At 54.2% G+C, this 21,002-nt stretch overlaps 1 protein-coding gene across 1 annotated transcript in view; it reads left to right on the top strand.

Annotated features, from left to right (window-relative positions):
* The first annotated feature begins 2,400 nt into the window (after positions 1-2,400).
* The window catches only part of PCSK6 (proprotein convertase subtilisin/kexin type 6), a 34,481-nt gene continuing 15,879 nt past the window's right edge, over positions 2,401-21,002 (top strand). Inside the window, exons 1-7 of the mRNA XM_053988568.1 lie at positions 2,401-2,557; positions 7,522-7,626; positions 12,206-12,316; positions 12,921-13,064; positions 13,625-13,701; positions 14,347-14,435; positions 17,580-17,752. Of these exons, the coding sequence (XP_053844543.1) occupies positions 7,615-7,626; positions 12,206-12,316; positions 12,921-13,064; positions 13,625-13,701; positions 14,347-14,435; positions 17,580-17,752 (606 nt within the window). The 5' untranslated portion in view covers positions 2,401-2,557; positions 7,522-7,614. The remainder of the gene's footprint in view (positions 2,558-7,521; positions 7,627-12,205; positions 12,317-12,920; positions 13,065-13,624; positions 13,702-14,346; positions 14,436-17,579; positions 17,753-21,002) is intronic.

The raw sequence follows: 21,002 nt of genomic DNA, 5'->3' as shown, positions 1-21,002 counted from the left end.
CAACCCATCATTTCTGCCCAGGGTGCTTACAGGGCAGCCCTGTGAGGACATGTGGGGTGATGAGCCCTGGAGGCTTCAGTGTCCCTGCAGTGATAACCCACAGTGATTTCAGTGAGCAACACCTTATGGTGAGAGTCACCAAACTCCCCAGTGCCTGCAAATTGTGGCAGCAAATTGTCACATCTCTAATGCCAGGACAACACTGTTTGCACACAGAAACCCTCCAAATCCCCATTTTGCTGATATTTGTAATTTCCTGGGATAAGCCTGCCTGTGGCACAGGGACTCACCTCCATCTGGCCCCTGTATGTATTTGCTGCCTGCAAATGGGTCAAAGCCAGCCCAGCACAGGAGCTGCCAGAGGATTTTGGCCCTATCTGAACAGGCTCCCTATAAATTTCCCTTGGATTAATCTCATGGCTGAGCTGGGAGTACTTCCCTATTTCCTCAGGCTGTCAGTAGCTCACCTGCCCAGTGGCAGGGCTGGTACAAGTGGGTGGCACCAGACTGTGATTTTCCTCTTCAGCTCCAGTGATGGGTTGTACTTACTGCTCCTTGGATGCCCCCTCATCCTTACACACCCAGGTAGGTTTTGCAAATCTGTTTGGGGCTCGGGAAGGTGTTTGCATTCAGAGAGATGGGATGTGGGGTTTGTGCCCCAAATACCAGTCAAATCTGGTCAGGGTCTGGAAAACAGTCAACACCCACTCTGGGAATCACAGCCACCCTGAGACCATCCTGGCTGGAGCCTGTGGATGCAGCTGCTCATTGTCAGGGCCCTGGGAGCTCCGGGTACATTTCTGAAGCTCGGATATGATTCAGGTGAAGCTGTGGTGTGAGTGAATGCAATGCCACTGAAACCATTCTTCCATTTCGGGCAGTTGTCAGCTCCTTGCCGGCCTGGGCCCGCACTGTTGGGGAGGGCTGTGGAACAGAGCGTCCCGGCCCCCTCCTGAGCCCGGCCTTTGTAAGCGCCACCACCCTCCCCAAACAAAGCCCAGTTTCTAATACCCCGCGAGGTCCCTGCTGTTCCCTGAATGGCATCCCTGGGAGGCAGAGTCAGCACTCCAGTCCGTCTGCCCCAGCCCGTGGATTATGGTGGTGCCCCTCGGGTGTCCACGGCCAGGTTTATCCAGAGTCCTGTCCCAAAATCCTCCCCACCAGCCAGTTCCTCCTGGCTTTTCCCAAGCCCAAGGAGGAGCTGTCTGGGGTTCGCCTGGGGGTGCAGGGGGGATGCCAGGGGTGTGGGGGCAGTGCTGGAGGGATGCAGGGGGGGCGTGCAGTGGGATGTGCCTGTGGGAGTAGTACAGAGGGGTGAGGGTGAGGGAGATGCCTGGGGGGATGCAGGGAGAACGGGATGGGGGAGATGTGGGCAGTGCCAACGCATTCCAGGGAGACAGAGGGGGAGGGGGGCTCAGACTGGCTGCCCAGGGGGATGCAGGGGCTACGTGGGGAGTGGAGCCGTGGAATACATGATGGGCTGGCTGAGAGAATGCAGGGGCTACGTGGGGAGTCTCTTCGCGGGGTTCAGGGGGTGCCTGCAGAGCAGATCTGGGAGGATGCGTGGAGGGCTGCCCGGGGGGAATGCAGATGCACAAAAGAAGATGCAGTGCCGGGGCATGCAGGGGGATGCGGGGGCGATGCGGGGGCTCTCTCTGAAGGGTGCCATGGGTTACCTGAGGAGCAGAGCTGGGAGGATGCGTGGGGGCTGGCTACGGGGGAAGGAGGGGAGGTGCCCCGGGGAATCGGGAGCACAAAGGACGATGAAGTGAGGCGCAGGGGGAAACCCGGAGGGCAGTGCTGGGGCATGCAGGGGGATGCGGGGGGATGCCGGTGGTTGTTCACGGAGCAGCACCGGGGCGCGCAGGGGAGGATGCAGCGGGGACAAGGGATTGTCCGGTCACATGCACGGGGAGGCAGGGGGGGGTTCCTCGGAACAGCACCGCGACACCCGGGGGGACCGAGGGGGTCTGTTCGGAGACCAGCGCCGGGACGCGTAGGGGAAGTGCTGGGGGGCACAGGGAGTTGTCCGGAGATACGCGGGGAAGGGTCACAGAGCCATGCACGGAGAGGTCCGGGGAGCTGCCCGGAGTCGGGCAGGGGGGCTGCAGAGGTGTCCGGGGGGGGTTTCCGGGGAGCAGCGCCGGGCACGCAGCGGGGCTGCCCGGCGGCAGGCGGGGGGACGCGGGGGGGCAGTGCCGGGGGCCGCCCCGTCCGCCCGCTCTCCCGGGCCCTCCCCGCCCCCCCCCCCCCCGAGCATCCCCCCGCCCCCGCGGGCTGCGGGGCCGGTTAAAAGGCGCAGCGCCCCGCTCCGCCCAGCCCGGCCCGGCCCCGCACCATGCCCGCCGCCGGCCCCGGCGCGGGGAGCGCGGCCGCCCCGCCGCCCGCCCGCCTCTGCCTGCTGGCCCTGGCGCTGCCGCTGGCGCTGCCCGGGCGCGGAGCCGCCGCCGAGCCCGCCCGCACCGTCTACACCAACCACTGGGCCGTGCGGGTGCGGGGGGGGCCCGCCGAGGCCGCCCGCCTCGCCGCCGCCTACGGGTACATCAGCCTGGGGCAGGTAAGGGGCGGCGGGGGCCGGGGGGCTCCGGGAGCGGGCAGGTGCTGGGGCACCGGGAGCGGGGGATGCGGGGCTGGGGGGTCGCACTGGGGACCGGCGGGCGCACCGGGGAGCTGCCGGGGGTTCTGGCACCGTGAGCCTGCGGGGGATCGGGGAGCTGCTGGGGGTCCCGCAAACGGAGAGGAGCCGAGGGTTCCGGGAAGCTACCAAGGGTCCCGGGATCAGAAAGGCGGAGCGGTCTCGGGAAACTGCCGGGGATTCCGGCACTGGGAGCCTGCGGCAGATCCCCGGAGTGGGGAGCTCGGCGCCGGGGAGCTGCTCTGCGTGTCGCACTGGGACTACCGGTACCGGGAAGCCGACGATGGTCCCGGGACCGGGGAGGCGGCGGGGGTCCCGTGGAACTGCCGCCACTCCCGGGACCGGGGCAGGATCCCAGGAGCGGGAGATGGACCCCGAGATCTCTCCGCTGGCGGAGGTCTCGCCGAGCTGCCCGGTCTCCTGGGACCGAGGCGATGCCGGGGGTCCCAGGAGCGGGAGATGAGCCCCCCCGGAGCGGTGGGGATGAGAACGGGGCCGATGCGGGGATGCTGTCGGAGCGCTTTGGCCGGGGGCGGGCTCCCCCTGGGTGGATGCCCCTCCTCGGGGTGCCCTCGCCCCGCACCGCTGGGGGGTTGCACAAGTTCCTCCTACCCCGGAAAGTTGTATTTGTGGGTTTAACAAACTTTGGACTCTCTGGCCCGGGTTTTTATCGGAGATCTTGGGAACACAGAGAACTTTTGCTTTCAAACCCCCGCAGAACACTGGTGTCTAAAAGAAATTTTCCGCACAGCAGCTCGTTTTCCTTTCAATTTATTCATCCTCTGCAATCCCAGATGCAGGCTGGTGTCCTCGGAGTTTGTTCCAGAGTTTATTGCCATGGCGCTGCCCGGCGCTTTTTTGGCTGGGTGGCACTTCAGGTTGTCCTCCTGCCCAAGGTGTCTCCCGGACTACAAATTATAACCTTGCTTTATATCGCAACCCTGCTTTTAACTATAATTAAAGTCACGGGGTGCTGCATAAACAATTTTTTTGGGGGGGAGGCTGAATTGAACACATTGTCTCCTGCACCCGTGTCTGTGACCTCCCGTGGGGGATAACCCCTCACATCACACCCTCACTCTCCTACCTGCATGCTCAGCTCCCGTCCCACCAAGGAGAAAATCACATGTATTGTTCAATTGCGTCTATCACAGGGCTGGGCGAAGGTGGTTGTGCAACCCAAAGGGCTTTTCAGTGTTTATCCCTCTTCAGACAGAGAATATCTTGATTGAACTTCCCACTCTCCCAAGTTGCATCAGCCTAACGTCAGCTCCTGGTTTGGGGTTTTGCTGTGTCCCTTCCCTGCAGGAGCATCTGGTACCCCTCCCTCCTTCCCAGCATCCCGGTTATGTGAGCTCATCCCTATGATGCTGGAGGCATTTGGCCCATGGGTGCAGTGTGGCTCCACTGGAGCATCCATCCTTCCCCCCTGAGCCCTTTCCTCGGGGCAGCCCTGTGCAGGCTGGAGAGCAAGGGAAATATTTCTGTGGTTGCATCAGGGTGTTCCTGGCTCCCACACCTCTGGGGCTTCCCCAGCTGCTCTCAACACCCTGCCTTCAGCCCTCCATCTCTCCAAGCTTTTCCCACTGGGTTTTGGGCTCTTTCCACTGGGTCCTGTCCAGGGTTAAACCTTGAGGGACTGCTTTCCCTGCACATGTGCTCATGTGTGACATTTGCAGTGTTGTGCCCAAGGTTCATGGTGTGCTGAGCCTCGCGGGGACCTGGTTGTCCCACTCTTCTCCTCCTGCATCATCAGCTTGTGGAGCTGCTGGTGATGGCACTGCCCTCAGTGAGATGTGCCCTCCTGGGGGGCCTGTTTCTGGACAAAACCCGCTGGAAAACTCTGCCAAGGATGTTATCACCCTGCAAAGATGTTTGAGTGGAGTCCAAAGTGGTGAGGGAGGAGGAGAGGTGATGATCGCTGGAAGACCCAGCTGAGTGCAAGGAAGCTCAGCCCTGCCTTGGTGGCTGGTGACATCTTTTCCTCTGTGATGCGATCCTGGAGGCTCCTGACACGGTACTGCCCGGGAAAGGCACTGCTGGGGTTGGCAGACACAGCTCTGAGCTCTCCTTGCATTTTCCTGTGCCCAAACCACGAGCCAGGACACTTTAAACCCTTCTGGGTCATGGCAGAATGACATTTCCCTTGGGGAATCACTTGCGTCAACTTCCATTTAAGTGAAGCAAACAACTAAACAAAAGAAACGGCTTTTACACCCTCGAACGCCTGCTCATTCCTCGTCTGCTCATTCCTCCCCGCCGGGCTTTGTTCCCCGGCCGTGCCGGGGCGAGCCGGGACAGGCCCTGGCCGAGGGCGCTGTGGGGACGCTGCGGTGCCGGAGCCCCGGGCAGCGCCGCTGGCTCGGGGGTGATGGTGACCCCCTTCCCTTCCTGGTTACAGGGTTTGTATTCATTTTTCCATGTGTGGTGTCCAACACTAAGTTTTGGAAGGGCTGCCACATCCTCAGTGGTCTCACCTGCAGTGCAGGAGAGGGATGGGATTAATTTTGGGCCGTATTTGGAGCTTTCCTGGATTCCTGTCGTCTCACAGCTCTTGGCTTGATCCTTACTGAGCTGAACACATCCGTGACCATTTGAGAATTGCATTCCTGAAGGCAGGAGGTCAGCGACTGGACCCCTTGTCCCTGATGGGAATGGGTGGTGTCCCCAGGAGGGGCGTGCTCACTGCCTTCCCGGTTGGATCCACCCTTCTGGAAGGCACCAGTGCAGGTGTAGCTGTACTTTGCACAGATTAAATGGTTTGGGTGAGATGGAGTTGCATTGCAGAGCCCTTACTGAGCTGACTGACCATGAGGAGGACAACAAATCCTTTTCCATTTAAAAGAAAACTGACATTTACAAGTTTTTCTCTTTAGACTATCTTAGGTGGAACAGGACATTTGGAGGTCTACCAGGTTGGTCCAGTGGGACCAACCTCTGCTCAGACTTTCAAGGTATTCCCAGCATGGGAAGGTTTTTCTTATTTTTCTGCCCATAAACCCCAGGAGGATAAAGAAGTGGGGCACAGAGTTCTTTTCCTGCTGCTCTGGCTATGTATCCCCAGAGCCTGTGATCAGATCATTACCTTCCCTGTGCTTTTGCTGCTTTGCATTGCATGGTAATTTTGCATTTATTTGTGAAAAGGAAGGAAGAAATTCTTTACTTAGAAAGGAATTGTTTACTGTGGGCATGGTGGGGCACTGGCATAGGTTGCCCAGAGAAGATGTGGATGCCCCATCCCTCTTTCAGGCCAGGCTGGATGAAGCTCGGAGCAAGCTGGTCTAGTGGAAGGTGGCCCTGCTCATGGCAGGGGGTTGGAACTGGATGTCTTTAAGATCCCTTCCAACCCAAACCATTGCAGGATTTTATGGCAAGCCCAGCACTCTTTATGGCAAGCCCAAGCTCACTCCAGCAAGACTGAGCAAGACAAAGAGTGGCCTTGTCAAGGTTTCCCTAAAATATGGAGAGTTTGAAGCACCCTCTTTCTCTTTTTCAAGTGAAAATGGATTTGAAGCTTAAAAGGCAAATGAAGATTGCAGTGAGCAACCTCTTTATGTGGATGTTAAAGAAAATGCCCAGTTATGCTGTAATGTGAAGGGGGAAGAGGGAGGGTTTAAATTAATTTGAGTGGAAATAAATTATAAAAATCACACTAAGAGCAGTAAAGTTGGTGAAATGACATCCTGGCATAAAAGGCAGAGCAAGACTAAATATTTAATGCTTGTAAGGGACACTGGCAGATCTCAAGGTATCAAGTGTGATAAAGATGTAAGTAGTTGTCATCTGCTTTAGCATCTGATCCAGACAAACCTGTTTGTTCCCTGCTGTTTCATTGCAACCAGCCCTGGTCTGGCCTCAGGAATGTCACCCTGGCCCCTGGGTCACACAGGGTCTTAAAGACGTTGCCTCATGGGTTGGAGATGGTGCTTGTAGGATGGCCCTTTCTGGTCCTGTGAGCAAGACACAGGGAATGCCACTGGCTCCCAACATCCAGGTCCTGACATGGAATGTGGGGTTTTTTGGCAGGCTGGAAAAAAAACCCAACAAACCAAACACAGGCAAAAGTGAATTTATAGCAAAGTCCCAATTTGTACCCAAATTATGTGATCTGGGAGCCACATACCAGTGAGTGCAGTATTTTGGGTCATTCCCATCCCTCTGGCTGTGAATCCCCGTGGGATGTTTCACATGCGGTGTCTGGCTGAGATCCCTCGATTCATTGCATAGCCCGAGGACTTTATCCCATCCATGCTTTTGGGATGAAAAAAGAGGAGTTGCGGTGTCTCCAGATGCCAGGATGAGAGGGCCGGAGGCAGCGCAGCCACCCCGGGGCTTGGCAGGGTGGTGTGGCTGGCACCGTGTTTTCCTGCAAATGCTGCCATCCCTCACTCCAGGCAATGCACATTTATATCCCACGCTTCCCAGGAGCATCCCAGGGCGAGCAGGGATCGCATCACCTCTCCTCATGTGCAGCCAGGGCGAAGCTGGAGCGGCGGGCGGAGAAGGCAGGAGGATGAGGCACAGCTCCCCTGGCTGCGCCGCAGCTGCTGAGCTCATTTTTAGCTCATTACTTCTGCTTGGGAGCTGATGAAAGGCAGTTTTCAAAGATACATTTAATGGGTGAAAATTCATAAAAATGTTTTCCGGGCTCTGTTGTGCCATGGCACTGTCCGACCACCAACGCTGTTTGTCACAGCGGTGGCACTGGGGCTCGTGCCAGCATCCTGCATCCTCCCCAGCCCTGGGAGCTCTGTGGGAGTGAGGGATTTGGGGTGCAGGGCATGGCTGCACTGTACAAAATGGGGGGGGGGGGGAAAGGCAGGAGAAAACAGATTTTAAAAAAACCAACCCAAACAACCTCTTTCTTTTTTTTTTTTTTTTTTCAGATTGGAAGCTTGGAAAACTACTACCACTTTCACCACAGCAAGACGTTTAAGCGCTCCACGCTGAGCAGCCGGGGACCGCACAACTTCCTCCGCATGGACCCCAAGGTACAGGGCTGGGCACCCTGGTGTCCCCCAGCCCCTGCAGGGTGATGGGATGGGGGGTCCCCACCTGTCCCTGGAGAAGGCTGTCGGCTTGATCTGGGTCAAGAGTGAGCTGTAGCATCTTGGGATGACATGTTACCCTTGAGCCACAGCCCTGTGCACACACGAGTGACTCATTGGACACGGGCACGGAGAGCGGTGGTGAAAAATACGTAAAAGTGACTAAACACTAACATCTGCCTGAAAGCCGGGAGGAAGAAAAGGGGGAAAAGCTTTCCAGGACAGAAAGGCTGTTGCATGCTCGGGGTGTTGATCCAGTTGCCACAACACTTGCTGCCTCAATGGTTGCTATGTGTGAAATCCTTGGCAATAGCTCTGCATTGCTTTTTTCCTAGAGCAAGCATCCAAAGGGATTTTCAGTGCAGCTGAATTGACAAAAAGTAATGGGAAGGGAGGGAAGAAGGCAAGGAGGGACCTGGGTGAGTTGGGTTTGGGGTAGTGGGGAAGGGTTGGGGCTCCCTTTTGCCTGTCCTCTTCCCCCAGCTCCCCTTGAGCACTGTGAGATGAGACTTGTGCAGGGCAGGGGAAGGGTTAATGGTGGGAAGGTTTTTTTGGGAGAAGGGGACATAAAATCAGAAAAAGCCATTCACTGCTGGTGCCTGCAGGGATGCCTGGCCATCGCTGGGGTGCTCAGTCACTCTTGGGATGCTCCTTCCCAAGACGTCTTCAACCCACTCTGCACCACACGTCCCATCCACATCTTCCCAGACACACACAGCAGCCCTGCCCTCCCCAGGCTTTCTGGAGAGATTTGCTGTTAAATATTTGGACAAGGTCTGTAGCACATTTTTGAGGAGGAGGCGTTCTCGTGGCTGCCTTGCCAGCGGGGGAAACCTCGTCAAGGGGAGCCTGGTGCCCTGGAAGTGTGCTGGGCTTTAATTAAAGCTGCTTGCCCTCAGGGGGGTGCACAGGCATCCCAGCAAACAGAATTCTCTGCATTTGAAATACCCCCATTTAAATGAGTCTGGTTATAATGCAAACTAAATCAATTGGCTTTTAGTCATATTAACCTTTACCTTACCTTGCTCTGTGGGCTCCAAGCTGCAGCAATTAACTCCTGTTCTCTTAATCCTTCCTTATCAGTTCAAAACCTGTTGGCTTGTCTTGTCTCTCCCCCTCTCCCAAGTACATTTACAAATCGTTTAAGTGATGCATTTGGATGGCACCAGCTTAGCATGTGTGCAGGAAAACATCACCTCGAGGCACAAGGACAGGAGCTGCAATAGGGAAGATGGAAACAAATCTTGCAGAAATCCTGAGGAACCAGCCAATCCGGTTGTTTGCAGATGTTGGGTGGTTCTGCCTTCTGGGGGCTATTGTTTCCAGTGTTATTTGTTTGCTGTGAGGTTAGGTGGCATGAGCTGGGCAGGAGGACCACGGAGACTCCAGGACACACAGACAAGCAGCCAGGGTCCTGATCCTTTTGTGACCATGCTGCTGCTGAGCTGCCCTGTTGCCCCAAGAGACCCTGGGGGCAGCTGGCTGCTCCTGCTGGGGCTGATATGAGCCAAGACATATGGCAGGTGATGGACAGGGAGGAAGGATGTGGCAAATCCATCAATTCTGGGGATAGGTTATGGTGGTGGGAGCTGGGGAGGGACAGTGGGATGCAGAATGGGGTCACACCATGCTGTGCCACCCCTCTTAGGGTTCCACTTGCAGCTCTTACTGTCATAAACTTTCCTTGCTCACTGGAATGCTTGTTTTGGTCCATGCAGTGCTTGAGCCTCTATCCTCACTGCTCCAGTCTCTTAATCCTCATCAGGGGATGCCATGGCCTTGGTCCCTGTGCCTTTGGCCATGCACCACGGCAAAATCAACCCCATCTGAGTTATTTGCTGTGCTTTATGGCAAACATGTGCTGGAACCATCTTGTTTATCCTGGGTCTCCACTTTAACTCCTACATAGCCACTGGGGTAAGTTAGACTATCACTTTTCTGGAGCTGCAAAAGGAATTGCACCCTCACATGTGCTGGTTATTGTGCTTGGTGGAGCCTCCCAGGCTGGCCAGACCTGGGCCTCATCCACTGAAAATCTCAAAGTGAGGGGAAACATAAAAAGCTCCTGTTCTGTTTCCAGCAAGGGTGTAGGGTCCAGTTTGGGGCTGCCTGTGCACAGCCTCTCATGAGGTCCTTTGGTGTCACCTCCTTATTGCTAATTGCTGCCAGCATCTAAAGGAGCTCCAGGAGAGTTGGAGAGGGACTTTGGATGAGGGCCTGCAGTGTCAGGAGAAGGGAGAATGGCTTCACACTGACAGAGGGCAGGGGAAGATGAGATACTAGGAAAAAATTCTTGGCTGCAAAGGTTGTGAGGCCCTGGCACAGGTTACCCAGAGAGCAGGGGGTGTGCTGTGCCTGCCCCATCTCTGGAAGTGTTCAAGGCTAGGTTGGATGGGGCTTGGAGCAGCCTGGTCTGGTGGAAGGTGTCCCTGCCCATGGCAGAAGATTTGGAGTGACATGAGCTTTAAGGTCCCCCCAAACCCAAAGCATTCAGTGATTCTGCAATAATTAGGGTTTGCAAGGGTAGAACTGTGACCCTGGGCCTCAGGACTATAATAGTTTGGGCCATTTCTAGCAGTAAAAAGCCTTTTTTTCCCTTTATTTTACGTTTCCAAGAGGATTTTCCCCACCCTGGATCAGTTGATCTTAGTTTCATGAGCTGCAGGAGCTGTTGCAGGGATGCCCCAGACTCCTTCCTGCTTGCCCATTTTCCCATGCCAGCCACATTGATTTATCAGCTCTTCCTTGAAATCAATGTCCTTAAACTGCTGACTTCTCTGTGTCCACACACGATGACTCCATCGACTCCTGGCTGGCAGCGCTGGGGTCGATCAGGAGCCTGCTTGAGATGAAGACATCCCCGTGAGGCTGCTCCTGGCAAAACCCCGAAAATCCCACACCTTACCATCATCCCTGCATCCTGCAAAGCAGCAGGGAAAGGTGGTAGCTGTGGCTTGGGCAGCCAGACTCATGGAAGTGCTGCCAGGGAGTGGTGCTTTAAGGAAAAAAGCCCATTATTTGGGCCATAACCTCTATTTAATGTATTTTTATTTTTTTTTAACTAGACCATGAAGTTATATTTTTGCTTCCAGTGTTTAAATCCATCACTGTGTAAGCAAAGCAGTGCAGTCTCGGCAGCCAAGGCACCGTGGAAAATCATTTTTCTATGAAATACATTTTTTTTTCCCCTTTCAACAGTGTTTTTTTTTTTTTTTTATTATTATATATGTGTTTAAAACCCAAGCTCTAGGCTAGAAGCTGTCGGGTTTCTGACATACGCCTCCATCTGAGGCACAAAGCAATAAACTGTGCAAGAACTCAGTTCAGCTGACAGTTTTACATAAATGAACTCAACAGAAGTTGCACCTTGTGTTTTTATTCCTTTTGTTACAAAACCTTAGTCACAACAATAGAGACATCCCCATGAGCAGCTCCCAAAAGACCCGGAACCATCAGGAAGAAAGTGTCCAGCAAGGAGGGATGTGCCACACAGCCCTCACAGTTCATTGGCCTCCTTTCTCCCTCAGCATGAACATCTGTAAAGATTTGGTCTATGAATTACTTTTATAACCTTTATTCACTAAACTTGTGTTTCACCTCCATGCTGAAGGCAGGAAAGCCCTTTGTGTGGCAATAAAGGGTCTGGGGGGTGGTTAATGTTTGATAGGGATGGGATGTGACTGCTTCCAAAGCAGCACCTTAGGCAGCTCCCGCCGCAGCGCCGTGGGCAAACACCAGCATTTCCCAATCATGGCCTTTTCCAGATCGTTTCCCGTTTGATCTCTCTGCGTGTCATGTCCTGCTGGAACGCAAACAAATGTCAGAGTGGTCGGCTCCAAGGCCACCTCACACGCAGCCACTGCCAAAAATACTTGTGTGGAGCTGGCCACGTCCCCTGAGATCTGCCTGAGATGGCTGCGTGTGGCCATCACATATTTTTGGGAAATGTGTCTTGTGCTCGGGTAAAGCCCCCAGTTTTTATTATTTTATCCAAAGGAAGGAGCTCGAAGGATGAGCAGCCCCAGAGCCAGGTGGAACAGCCTCAGGGCTGAGCTGCTGCCTTCCAGCCAGCAGGAAGGATCAGCCCAAAAACTAAGCCAAGCACCTGAGTCTTCTCCAAAACTTTGACTAAACACTGAAATATGTGGTCTGTCTCCAGCAGGACTCCAGCTCGTGCTTCTGTGCTCCGCTGAGCCGGGGGGGTTCAGGCACGCGCTCGGAGGCGATGTTATTTGTGCTCCAGGGTTCTGCTGCACCAGCAGAGGAATCTGATCTGGCTTAGACAGCACAATGAGCTGAGCTCACCCTGTCTGTCTGTCCATCCATCCTATCTCCTTCCAAACGGAGCTGCTGTCTCCACAGCAGCTCTGGCCGTGGAGATGGGGGTTTGCCAGAGCATGGGGTGATGCTGGGATGGGTTCAGGCTGAGGCTGGCGTTGTTTCTGCATCCCACATCCCATTTCAGTGGGCAGTGCCAGGCTCAGTGCCCGTGGGTGATGCTGACCCAGGTCTCTGCTTGCAGGTGGACTGGCTGCAGCAGCAGGAGGTGAAGAGGAGGGTGAAGAGGCAGGTCCGAGGGGAGCCGCATGCCCTGCCCTTCAATGACCCAGTGTGGCCCAACATGTGGTACCTGGTGGGTGTCTCCCTGTCTCTGCTTTATGGGGGGGTCAGTTATTTCTAAGTAAATGCATCATCAATCTTTGCTCAGCCCAGTCAGTAATGAAATAATAGCATCAAATGTGCTTGGCAGCAGGATTTTAAAATTGTGAATTAATACACCTGAGAGTCTGAAGTGTTTCACCCTTGTTAGCAGCCCCTCTTCATGGTCTGCACAGCAAAGGCTTGGGAGCAGCACCGCTGTATTTTACCCATCCCAGAGCTGCAGCCATCTATTTGTAATATAATTTTTCTCCTGCCTGCTTCATCGATCTGTATTTGACAGGGAAATTCATTGAAAATTAAGGGCGGAAAGGAAGCAAGCACTTCAAAACCCAGGGGCCCATAGTAGTTGAAATGGAAGAGGAAAAGAATAATGGGGAGATAGCATTGCCTGGATTAACTGCTGCAGGATGGGTTTGATCTGTGGAGTAAAGTTATAACAAATCTGCAAGTTATATGGCAGGGGGTGGGTTGTAAATATATTTTCTGGTTGATTAAATGGGCTCCCAGCCTGGCTGTTTGCTTAGATGGGCTGGAATGGGGTTGCAGCCCTTTTGCAGCTGTGTTTGTCCCCGTAGCACTGCGGTGATAAAAACAGTCGGTGCAGGTCGGAGATGAACATCCTGGCAGCCTGGCAGAGGGGCTACACAGGCAAGAACGTGGTGGTCACCATCCTGGATGACGGCATAGAGAGGAACCACCCCGACCTCCTGCAAAACTACGTGAGCTGGGGGATGGACGGGATGGACTGGGGCTGATCCTCACCATGAATTGATTTATGGAGAATTTCAGTGTGTAAACACAGCTGAAGTCTGTGCATTGGCATATTTAGAGGAAAAGGTTTGTTTTTTTTTTTTAAAAAAAAAAAGCTTGAGATGTTTTTAAGAAGGAAATGAGGTTTTTAGATAAAGAGGATTGGGGGAACTCCCTTTGCAGCTGCCTGGGAAGCAGCCTCCTCCCTCTGCTCACCAGGGCAGAGCCAAAAACCTGCTTAAACCCATTCAGCCCCAGCTCAAACCCCACATGGCCACAGTGGGAGGGAAGGAGGTGCTGAACCCAGCAGGATTTGGGGTTCAGAGGAGCAGTTCCTGAGGTAGCAGGATATTTCCCCTGGGAAACACTCAGGACTGCTGCCTAAAACTATTTATTCCTAGCAAACAGACAGAAACTAAAGGGAAAATACAATTTTCTGCTCTGCTTGCCTGCACTGGCCATCACTGCAGGTACTGGCCACCACAACCACCTAGTAAGTTGAATCTAATGGTGAATCTAATATTTTCAGGACCCTCTTGCAAGCTATGATGTTAATGGGAATGACCACGACCCAACTCCACGCTACGATGCCAGCAACGAGAACAAGTATGTGATGATAATTGTAATGGAGCAAGGGGTTTGGGGGTGTTCCTGAGGCTGGGTGTCCCCTCTGGGGTGTCTTCCAGGTCCCCTTCCCCATTCCCAGTGCTGTGGAGGAGGCTGTGTTAAAGGCTTTGCACGAAGTCCTTGTGTTTAATGCAAATTCATCAGTGCCAACCACACTCATTGCTAATGAATCCTCCAGCCACCCAATACAGCACCAGGGGGTTCCTTGCCCTGGCTGGGGATTGAACCACATGAGTCAGGATGGGTGGCTGAGATGGCAAAGCCTGGATGCATTTTTTGGGTTTCAGTTAAAGTGGGATGGTTACAGGTGGAAAGGAAATAGGAATGCAAAGAGCAGCCAGCATAGAGGTGCAAGATGCAAAGAGGAAGTTGCATTTAGGTGCAAAATGCAAAGAGGAAGTTGCATCAAGGTGTAAAATGCAAACAGCAAATTGGATTTAGGTGCAAAATGCAAACAGCAAATTGCTTTCAGCATTGGTTTCCACCACCCGCTTGGTGTGGGTTTTGAGTAAGGGCAGTTTCTTCCTCTGCTCCAGCCTTGGGGCTGGTGGTGGGTGCTGGGTGGGGTGTGGCTGGAGGGGTCCTTTGCCATGGCCACCAGCTGATGGGGGTTTCTCCTTGCAGGCACGGCACTCGCTGCGCGGGGGAGGTGGCGGCGGCGGCGAACAACTCCTACTGCATCGTGGGCATCGCCTACAACGCCCGCATCGGAGGTGAGCCTGGCGCCTCCGCGGCTCCCCTGCCCTTCACCATCCCCCTGAGGGACCATGGCCACCCTGCTCACACCAACAGGCTCCTGGGGGAGAGGTGGGATGCTGCTCCCCCAGGAGAAAGGTTCCTCCTTGGTGTCTTGGCTGCAGGGAGCCCCAGGGGTGCTGGGGAGGAGGATGGGTGCTATGGCATGCAGGGGACTCTGGCTCCATGTATTTAGGGTGGAAACTTTCTGCTTGGGCTGAATCCTTGCTGTGAGGGTGCATGGATTGAGGATGTGGGAGTTTTCACCCCCAAAAGTCCATAACTGCTCTTGGGGTGTCTGTCCTTGGAGTGGCTGTGTTTGCTATGGTCAGTGGTGCTGGCTGAGGTTCAGAGCTGATGTCACTTGTTTGTGGGGTCAAGGGATGCTGAGGAGCTGCTCAGAGCAGGGGGCCTGGGCAGAACCCCAAAAATACCCTCAGGTGGAAAAAACACCAAGAAGGTAGGGGGCCAGAGATGCATATAGGGGGGATTTTCTGCTCATCATCTCAAATGACATGTGTGGAAAGCAAATGAATCTCTATCACCAAATTGGATCCTAGTGCTAATTAGCATTGCTGAGTTCATTTGCATTATCTGAGCTGGTTTGAGCTGGGGCAGTTCTGGCCAACCCAGGCAACCCTGGGGCAATGAGAGTCTTAGTGGGGATGGGAGTGTGGTGTCCCACCTTACACGGCTGGTGGAACTGTGTCAGGGACAAATGCCTGGAGCTGGGTTCATTCAGCCTTCAGCCCCATCCCTGGCAGGGTTGGAACAGGAGAGGGGCTTTTCCTGCAGCCCCTCCTACCACCCCAGTGCTGGGAGAAGTGACCATCAGCAGCAGGGACCCAAGTGCCCACCGCTGGATTTGGGGTTTAATTCCTTCTTTTGGCTTATTCATCCTGGCTGTGCAGGAAACAGCTTTTGTTAGGGTTGTGTCTGCATGGGAGCAGTGTCCACAGGGATCTTGCTCTTGGCCAAGTACCTCCCGTGGTTGTCTGTGCTAGGAAAATCCCCAGAGGGAAGAAATAACCCCAGGGAGGGTGAAGAGTGGACTGGTAGGGCTGTAAGGGCTATGGCACATCATCCCATCCTGTCTCCTGTGCCCTCTACATGTGTGACGGCTTCTTGCTTCTTAGAGGCTTCTTGCCTCTAAAAACCCACCTCCAAGCACACAGCAAGCAGCAGCAGAGCAAGGCAAAGCTCATGGTGGGATTTATTGGATCCTGTAGGATCAGGCCATTCCCTTCATGCTCCTTTCTCTACAGCAGCTGTGGAGACGAGCGTTCCTTGTTGACTTTATGACGACCTCTGGGTCTCATTTTAATTTGCTCCCTTTAACGAGTGCCTTGCCTCAGGGGTGTGCTGGGGAGGTGTTGAGTGAGACAAGACACCTGGCAGAGGGCTGGGGGCTGGGGGCTTCCCACAATGTGAGCAGGCAAAGGGGAAAAATAGAGTCTGAGCCGTATCAAGTTTGGGATCATGGAGGAAAATACGCTATAGCTGCAGCGAGAGTGATTTTAGATGGATTACACAAATAAAGCAGCGATTAATGAGCACAACTTGTTGGGGAAGCCTATTTGTCACACTCTGAGAGCTCCCATCTAATTTTACTGGCTGCTCTTCAGTGCTCTTGCATTGCTTTTCATATGCCCTGGGCAAAACACATCACTGCTCAAGGAAAGGGCTCCTGCCATTCCTCCTCCTCTTCCCTCTCCTCCAACGCTTGCTTTGGAGGTCTGTGTTGCTCTCTGTGTGACACAAAGCTCATTTATTTTGCAGTAGCCACCCCTGCTCCCTCCTGCTCCCCATTATTTGACCAGGGCGCCCCTCATTGTGGGTGGCTGTCTCTGGGCAGACTTTGGGTTGGCTTTGGGTTGACTTTGGGCTGATTTTGGGCTTGCTGATGAGAACAGCCATATACAGCAAGCACAAACCCCATCCCTCAGCTGGCTTTCCTTGCCATGTGCAGCTCAGACACTGGGCTTGGCTCTTCGCCCCTTCTCCTTGTGTTTTCTTGTTGACAAAGAGGAATTTTTTGGGAACAGCTCTGCTCCCTGATTTTACATTTCTAAGCTTGGTTTTGGCTGGTTGGGGACAACGTCAGAAGGAGATATTTGAGTTGACTGGTGTCCAGAGCACAGATGCAGCTGGAATGACATCTGCCTGCATTTGTTTGCTTTAAGACAAAATACATGTGGAAGGGGAAATGCGTTTTTATAAACCAGAGTCTCCCTGGCTGACAAAATACGATGCTGAAATTTCCAGCATCGCTTTTCCTTCAAGGGCTGTTTCTGGGCAGCCAGTTGGGGTGCCTGGCACTGTCTACCACTGTATGGAGAAGAAATCCAGCAGGGAAAGGGTGATGGAGAGCAGAGGGGGTTGTGCTCCCATATTGCAGCAGTGAGAGGCTGGGGGTGTGCAGCAATCCCCCAGCCCATCCCACCATAGCTCGTGGGCTCTGCCTGTGAGCATCCTGGCTGGTACCTGCTGGCATTCCCAGCTGAAAGTGAGAGTTATCCCAGGTGGCATTTTTGTCCCACCATGCGTTGGGGTCCTGGCTCTGATTTTGGCCATACAAACCACAGCCTGGGTTTTTTTTCCTGGGACTTTTCCCTCTCCAGGGAACCACTGGCATCAATTGGGCAGTGATGGGGTTTGGGAACAGTCACAGTCATCCCCTCTCGAGGGGAAAGGCTTCATCCCACCAATGTGCCTGAAGCTGGGGGGCCTGAGTGTTCAGGAAACACCAAAATCTTCCAGGTGGAGAAATGTGCTAGCTAAGGAACCAAAAGGGGAGAAAAAAGGATTTTAGTGGGGGGATTTTGTCGCTGGGGAGTGCAGTACCACTACTACCACCCATTCCCCACCAGAGGAGGGGAAGTGAATTTTAACACCCCCTTCTCCATCACTTGCCATGAAGCCAGCAACACAGAAAACTTTCCCCATAGCTCCCCAGCATCCTGCTGCCAGGCTTGTTGGCATGCAGGGCCACGGGCTGAAGCTATTCCAGGCGCGCCTGAGCCGTGTGGTTTCCGCCGCCGTTAACAAAGCCCTTTGATTGCAATCCTCACACTGTCATCCACGCCATGAAGCCCTAATGTCTGATGTTTTTGTGCTTTTAGGCATTCGTATGTTAGATGGAGATGTAACAGATGTTGTTGAAGCGAAGTCGCTTGGCATCAGACCCGATTACATTGACATTTACAGCGCGAGCTGGGGGCCAGATGATGATGGGAAGACAGTTGATGGACCTGGTCTATTGGCCAAACAGGCTTTTGAGCAAGGCATTAAAAAGGTGTGGATCCCACAGCGCCCAGACGCGCTCGCCCTCCTCCTCCTGTCCCGTGGGAAGGGCCGCGGCCGGCCCGGGGTCTGGCGCGGGGATGGGCAGCTCGGCCCCCCGAGGCGATGCCAGCACTAGGGCTGGGGCGGGGGGGAGCCAATCATCTCTAATTTTTCCTAGTTTTCCCCGGCGTCCCTAAGAGCTCCGGTGGATTTGGCGGCCGAGGGTGGTGACGGCGGGAGGTGCCTGGTGATGGTGGGACCCCTCGGCACGGCCCCGGCAGAGCAGGGAGGCCCCAGGTTGTGTTGCGACGCTCTGCCGGGATGAGAAACCCAAAGCTTGGGGGGGTAACTTTGCACCCCAAAATGTCCCCCTGGAATTCTGGTGTGGACGGAAACAGCAGCATCCCAAACCCCACTGTGTCCACCTCTCTCCTCCATGCTCTTTGGGCTCCTGCTATCCTTTCCCAGGGGCCTCTGTCACATTAAGAATTCCCCTGGTTTTCCACCCAGAACAAGTGGCCGTGTCATGGCCGGGGAGGGACATGGGTGTTGCCACATGGATTGTTGTTCTTGTTTGGCCAACATCACATATGACTGACAGCTGTCAATCCCTGCTGGGGATGCCCTGGCCTTCCTGTGCCCCTTCCTTTGTGGGTACTTTAAAAAAATGCCCAATATTGGCTAAAAGCATTGGGAAGAAGGCCTTTTTGGCAGCTCGGTGGGTGCTGTGGGTAAGTGTCACAGTGGCTTAGGGCTCCACAGTGGCTGTTCCCTGGGTGCTCCAGAGAATCTAGGGGCGGGATTCCATTGCCAGCAGCCCCAGGCTGGGCTGTGAAGCCCCCACTTCAACCTTTGCCACCACTCCTTCCTCTGCTGCCTCTTCCCGCAGCGTGCCGGGAGTTGGGGCGGCCTCTTATCTAAAAATAGGGTGGAGTGTTTTTCCCACTGTTTACTTGATTTCCTGCTGGGGCGGTGAGCCTGCCGAGGAATCCATTGAAGTGCCGGGGAGTTCACGCCGTGTAAATACGGGGGAACAAGCTGCTTTTTAGACCGTATTTTTCTGTGCAGGAGCAAATGGGCAGCAGCAGAGTACTTGCCTAGCACAGCCCCACTGTCTTAGAATGCTTGTTTTTGCCTCCCAGGGGACACCCCGGTCCCCCCACCCTTGTCCCCCCATGTTTGCTGCACCCACTATCCCACATGCACATCTCGTAATTGCCAACTCCATCTCCTTAAATAAGGAGGAAAGCTGCAAGCAGATAGTTAACTGCCACCTTTAGCCCGAGCAAACAGCTGTAACCAAGTTATAAATCCTTAAAATTGAGTTTTTAATGGAAACATTAAAATAACCTTTATCTATTAGCGATAGGACTGCGCTGGGGTAATTTATCATCTTGTTTCTTGTTCCTCCAGCCACACTTTATTAGTTCCCGAGCTAACGAGGGGATATTTATCCTGGTCATTCATGGAGTGCTGTTGGGCAAACACCCAGGCCCTGCAGCGCTGCGGAAGCAGGAGATGCTGTGCATCCCACAGCCAATCCATGAGCTGCTGGGGTGAGCTGGATCAGCCCCAGCTTGGCCAGGGAGGGATTCCCTGGTTTAAATGATGCCCAGATTCAGGTTTTATAGCAACCAGGACACCCTCACTGGCATTGCATTGTCTTAGGAGGATGGCAAATCAAGAAGCTGGATGTTTGAGGTCTGCTTACAGAAATCTTGATTGTTCCTTGTTTGGGAGCAAAGGGAAAGAATGGATTTTTCCAATCCGAAGGAGCTGCAATATGTGGTGAGCTCTTGCTCTGCCAGAAAATGCTGTCAGGTGTTAGCTGTGCATTGTTGTAGTGTCAATCATGTGCCTGTTCATGTCCTCATGTGACCGTGCTCTCCCCAAACCCACTTTCCCCCAGTGCAGCCCTGCCTGGGCCTCGTGGGGATGTGGGTTTGGAGCAGGTCTGAGCCTTTCTTGGGTCCCATGGGTGCGACGCTTGGGGTGAGGGATGAAAGGGAGATCTGGGCTCCCAGTCTTCTGATCCCAATTAAAACCATTGCTCCATCTCCAGATGCCTGGCCAATTGTGTCTGGGTTTATTCCTCTGATTAGTGATTTGGAAAAGCTTGGGTTGCATGCAGTGGGACCCATCCTTAGAGGTGTTTTGACTTTGGTGTGGGCGAGCTGGACGGCCACTGTCTGCACCGAGTGTGTGGGCTGGGATGCTGCCTCCTTGGAGATCCAGGAAACCTTGGAAAGTGGGATGGGAGATGCCAGCAGCAGGCTTGGTGGGCTGGCAAGCTGGGTTGAGCTCTCTGTGATGCGGAGCAGGGCAGTAATTCCCTTGGCAATTGCACTTTTTCTTGTAGAGCTCCAGACAGCTCTATTAATCTTTGCTAGGGAAATACCCACCCAGTTTTGCTGGGAGGCAGCCCAGATAATGAAAACTTTCATAAAGTAAGGAAAGAGCCTGACTTAGACTGTCTATCCAGAGGCAGGGTCAGCTCAGAAAGCCTCTGCCCCAGGAGAGGGGCGAGACAGGTAATAAACCTTCCTGCTCCCCCCGGCGCCTAAAGCCCACAATAAATCCCAGTGAATTCCTCCAGAGCAAAGCTGCTTTATTATTATTATTATTGTTGTTATTATTATTTTTTGTGGAGGAAGCTGCCACAGAGCAGTGGGAGGGAGGTAAACAGCAGATCTGCCCAGGCGAGCACCGAAATCTCTCTGTGGCAGGAGCAGCCGCGGGGAGGACGGGGCTGCTCCGCTGCTTCCCTCGCCTGCCAAGCCTGGCAGTGCTCCATCCTCCTCGAGAGCCCTGCCTTACGGGGCAAGGAAGAGAACCAGCCACTTCATTTCCTGCCCCTAACCCTTTTGGCTCACCAAAAATCCTCCTTTTTGGGATGTTCACCTTGCTGTGAACCCCTGCAGGGCTGGGTTGTTCCTGGGTGTCCTGGCAGTGGTTGGATGGAGGGGTGAATTAGGCTCATTCCCGTTGTGTTGTCGTTGGCACCATGGCTGCTGCTGCCAGGTGGGATTTTCCCCTGGCTCCAGGGAGGTCTGGAGAGGAGGCACACCCCCTCCCACCCCCCAGTTCCCAGTGGGGTCCTACAGCTGTACCCAGTGGGGATGGCTCCATCAGAGGTTCCAGCCAAGTGATGGGGAGGGGAGAAAAGGGTGGCATCTAACAAATAAAAGACAAGCAAAAGAAACCTTAAAGGAAAGGCTGGGAGAAGGTTTCTGGTGGTTTGGGTGGTTCATGAGGGGCTT

This window comes from Vidua macroura, chromosome 12 (assembly GCF_024509145.1).
Source record: "Vidua macroura isolate BioBank_ID:100142 chromosome 12, ASM2450914v1, whole genome shotgun sequence".
In the NCBI taxonomy this organism is placed as follows: domain Eukaryota; kingdom Metazoa; phylum Chordata; class Aves; order Passeriformes; family Viduidae; genus Vidua; species Vidua macroura.
The sequence above is the reverse complement of the archived record's forward strand: the minus strand, read 5'-3'. Positions and strand labels throughout refer to the sequence as shown.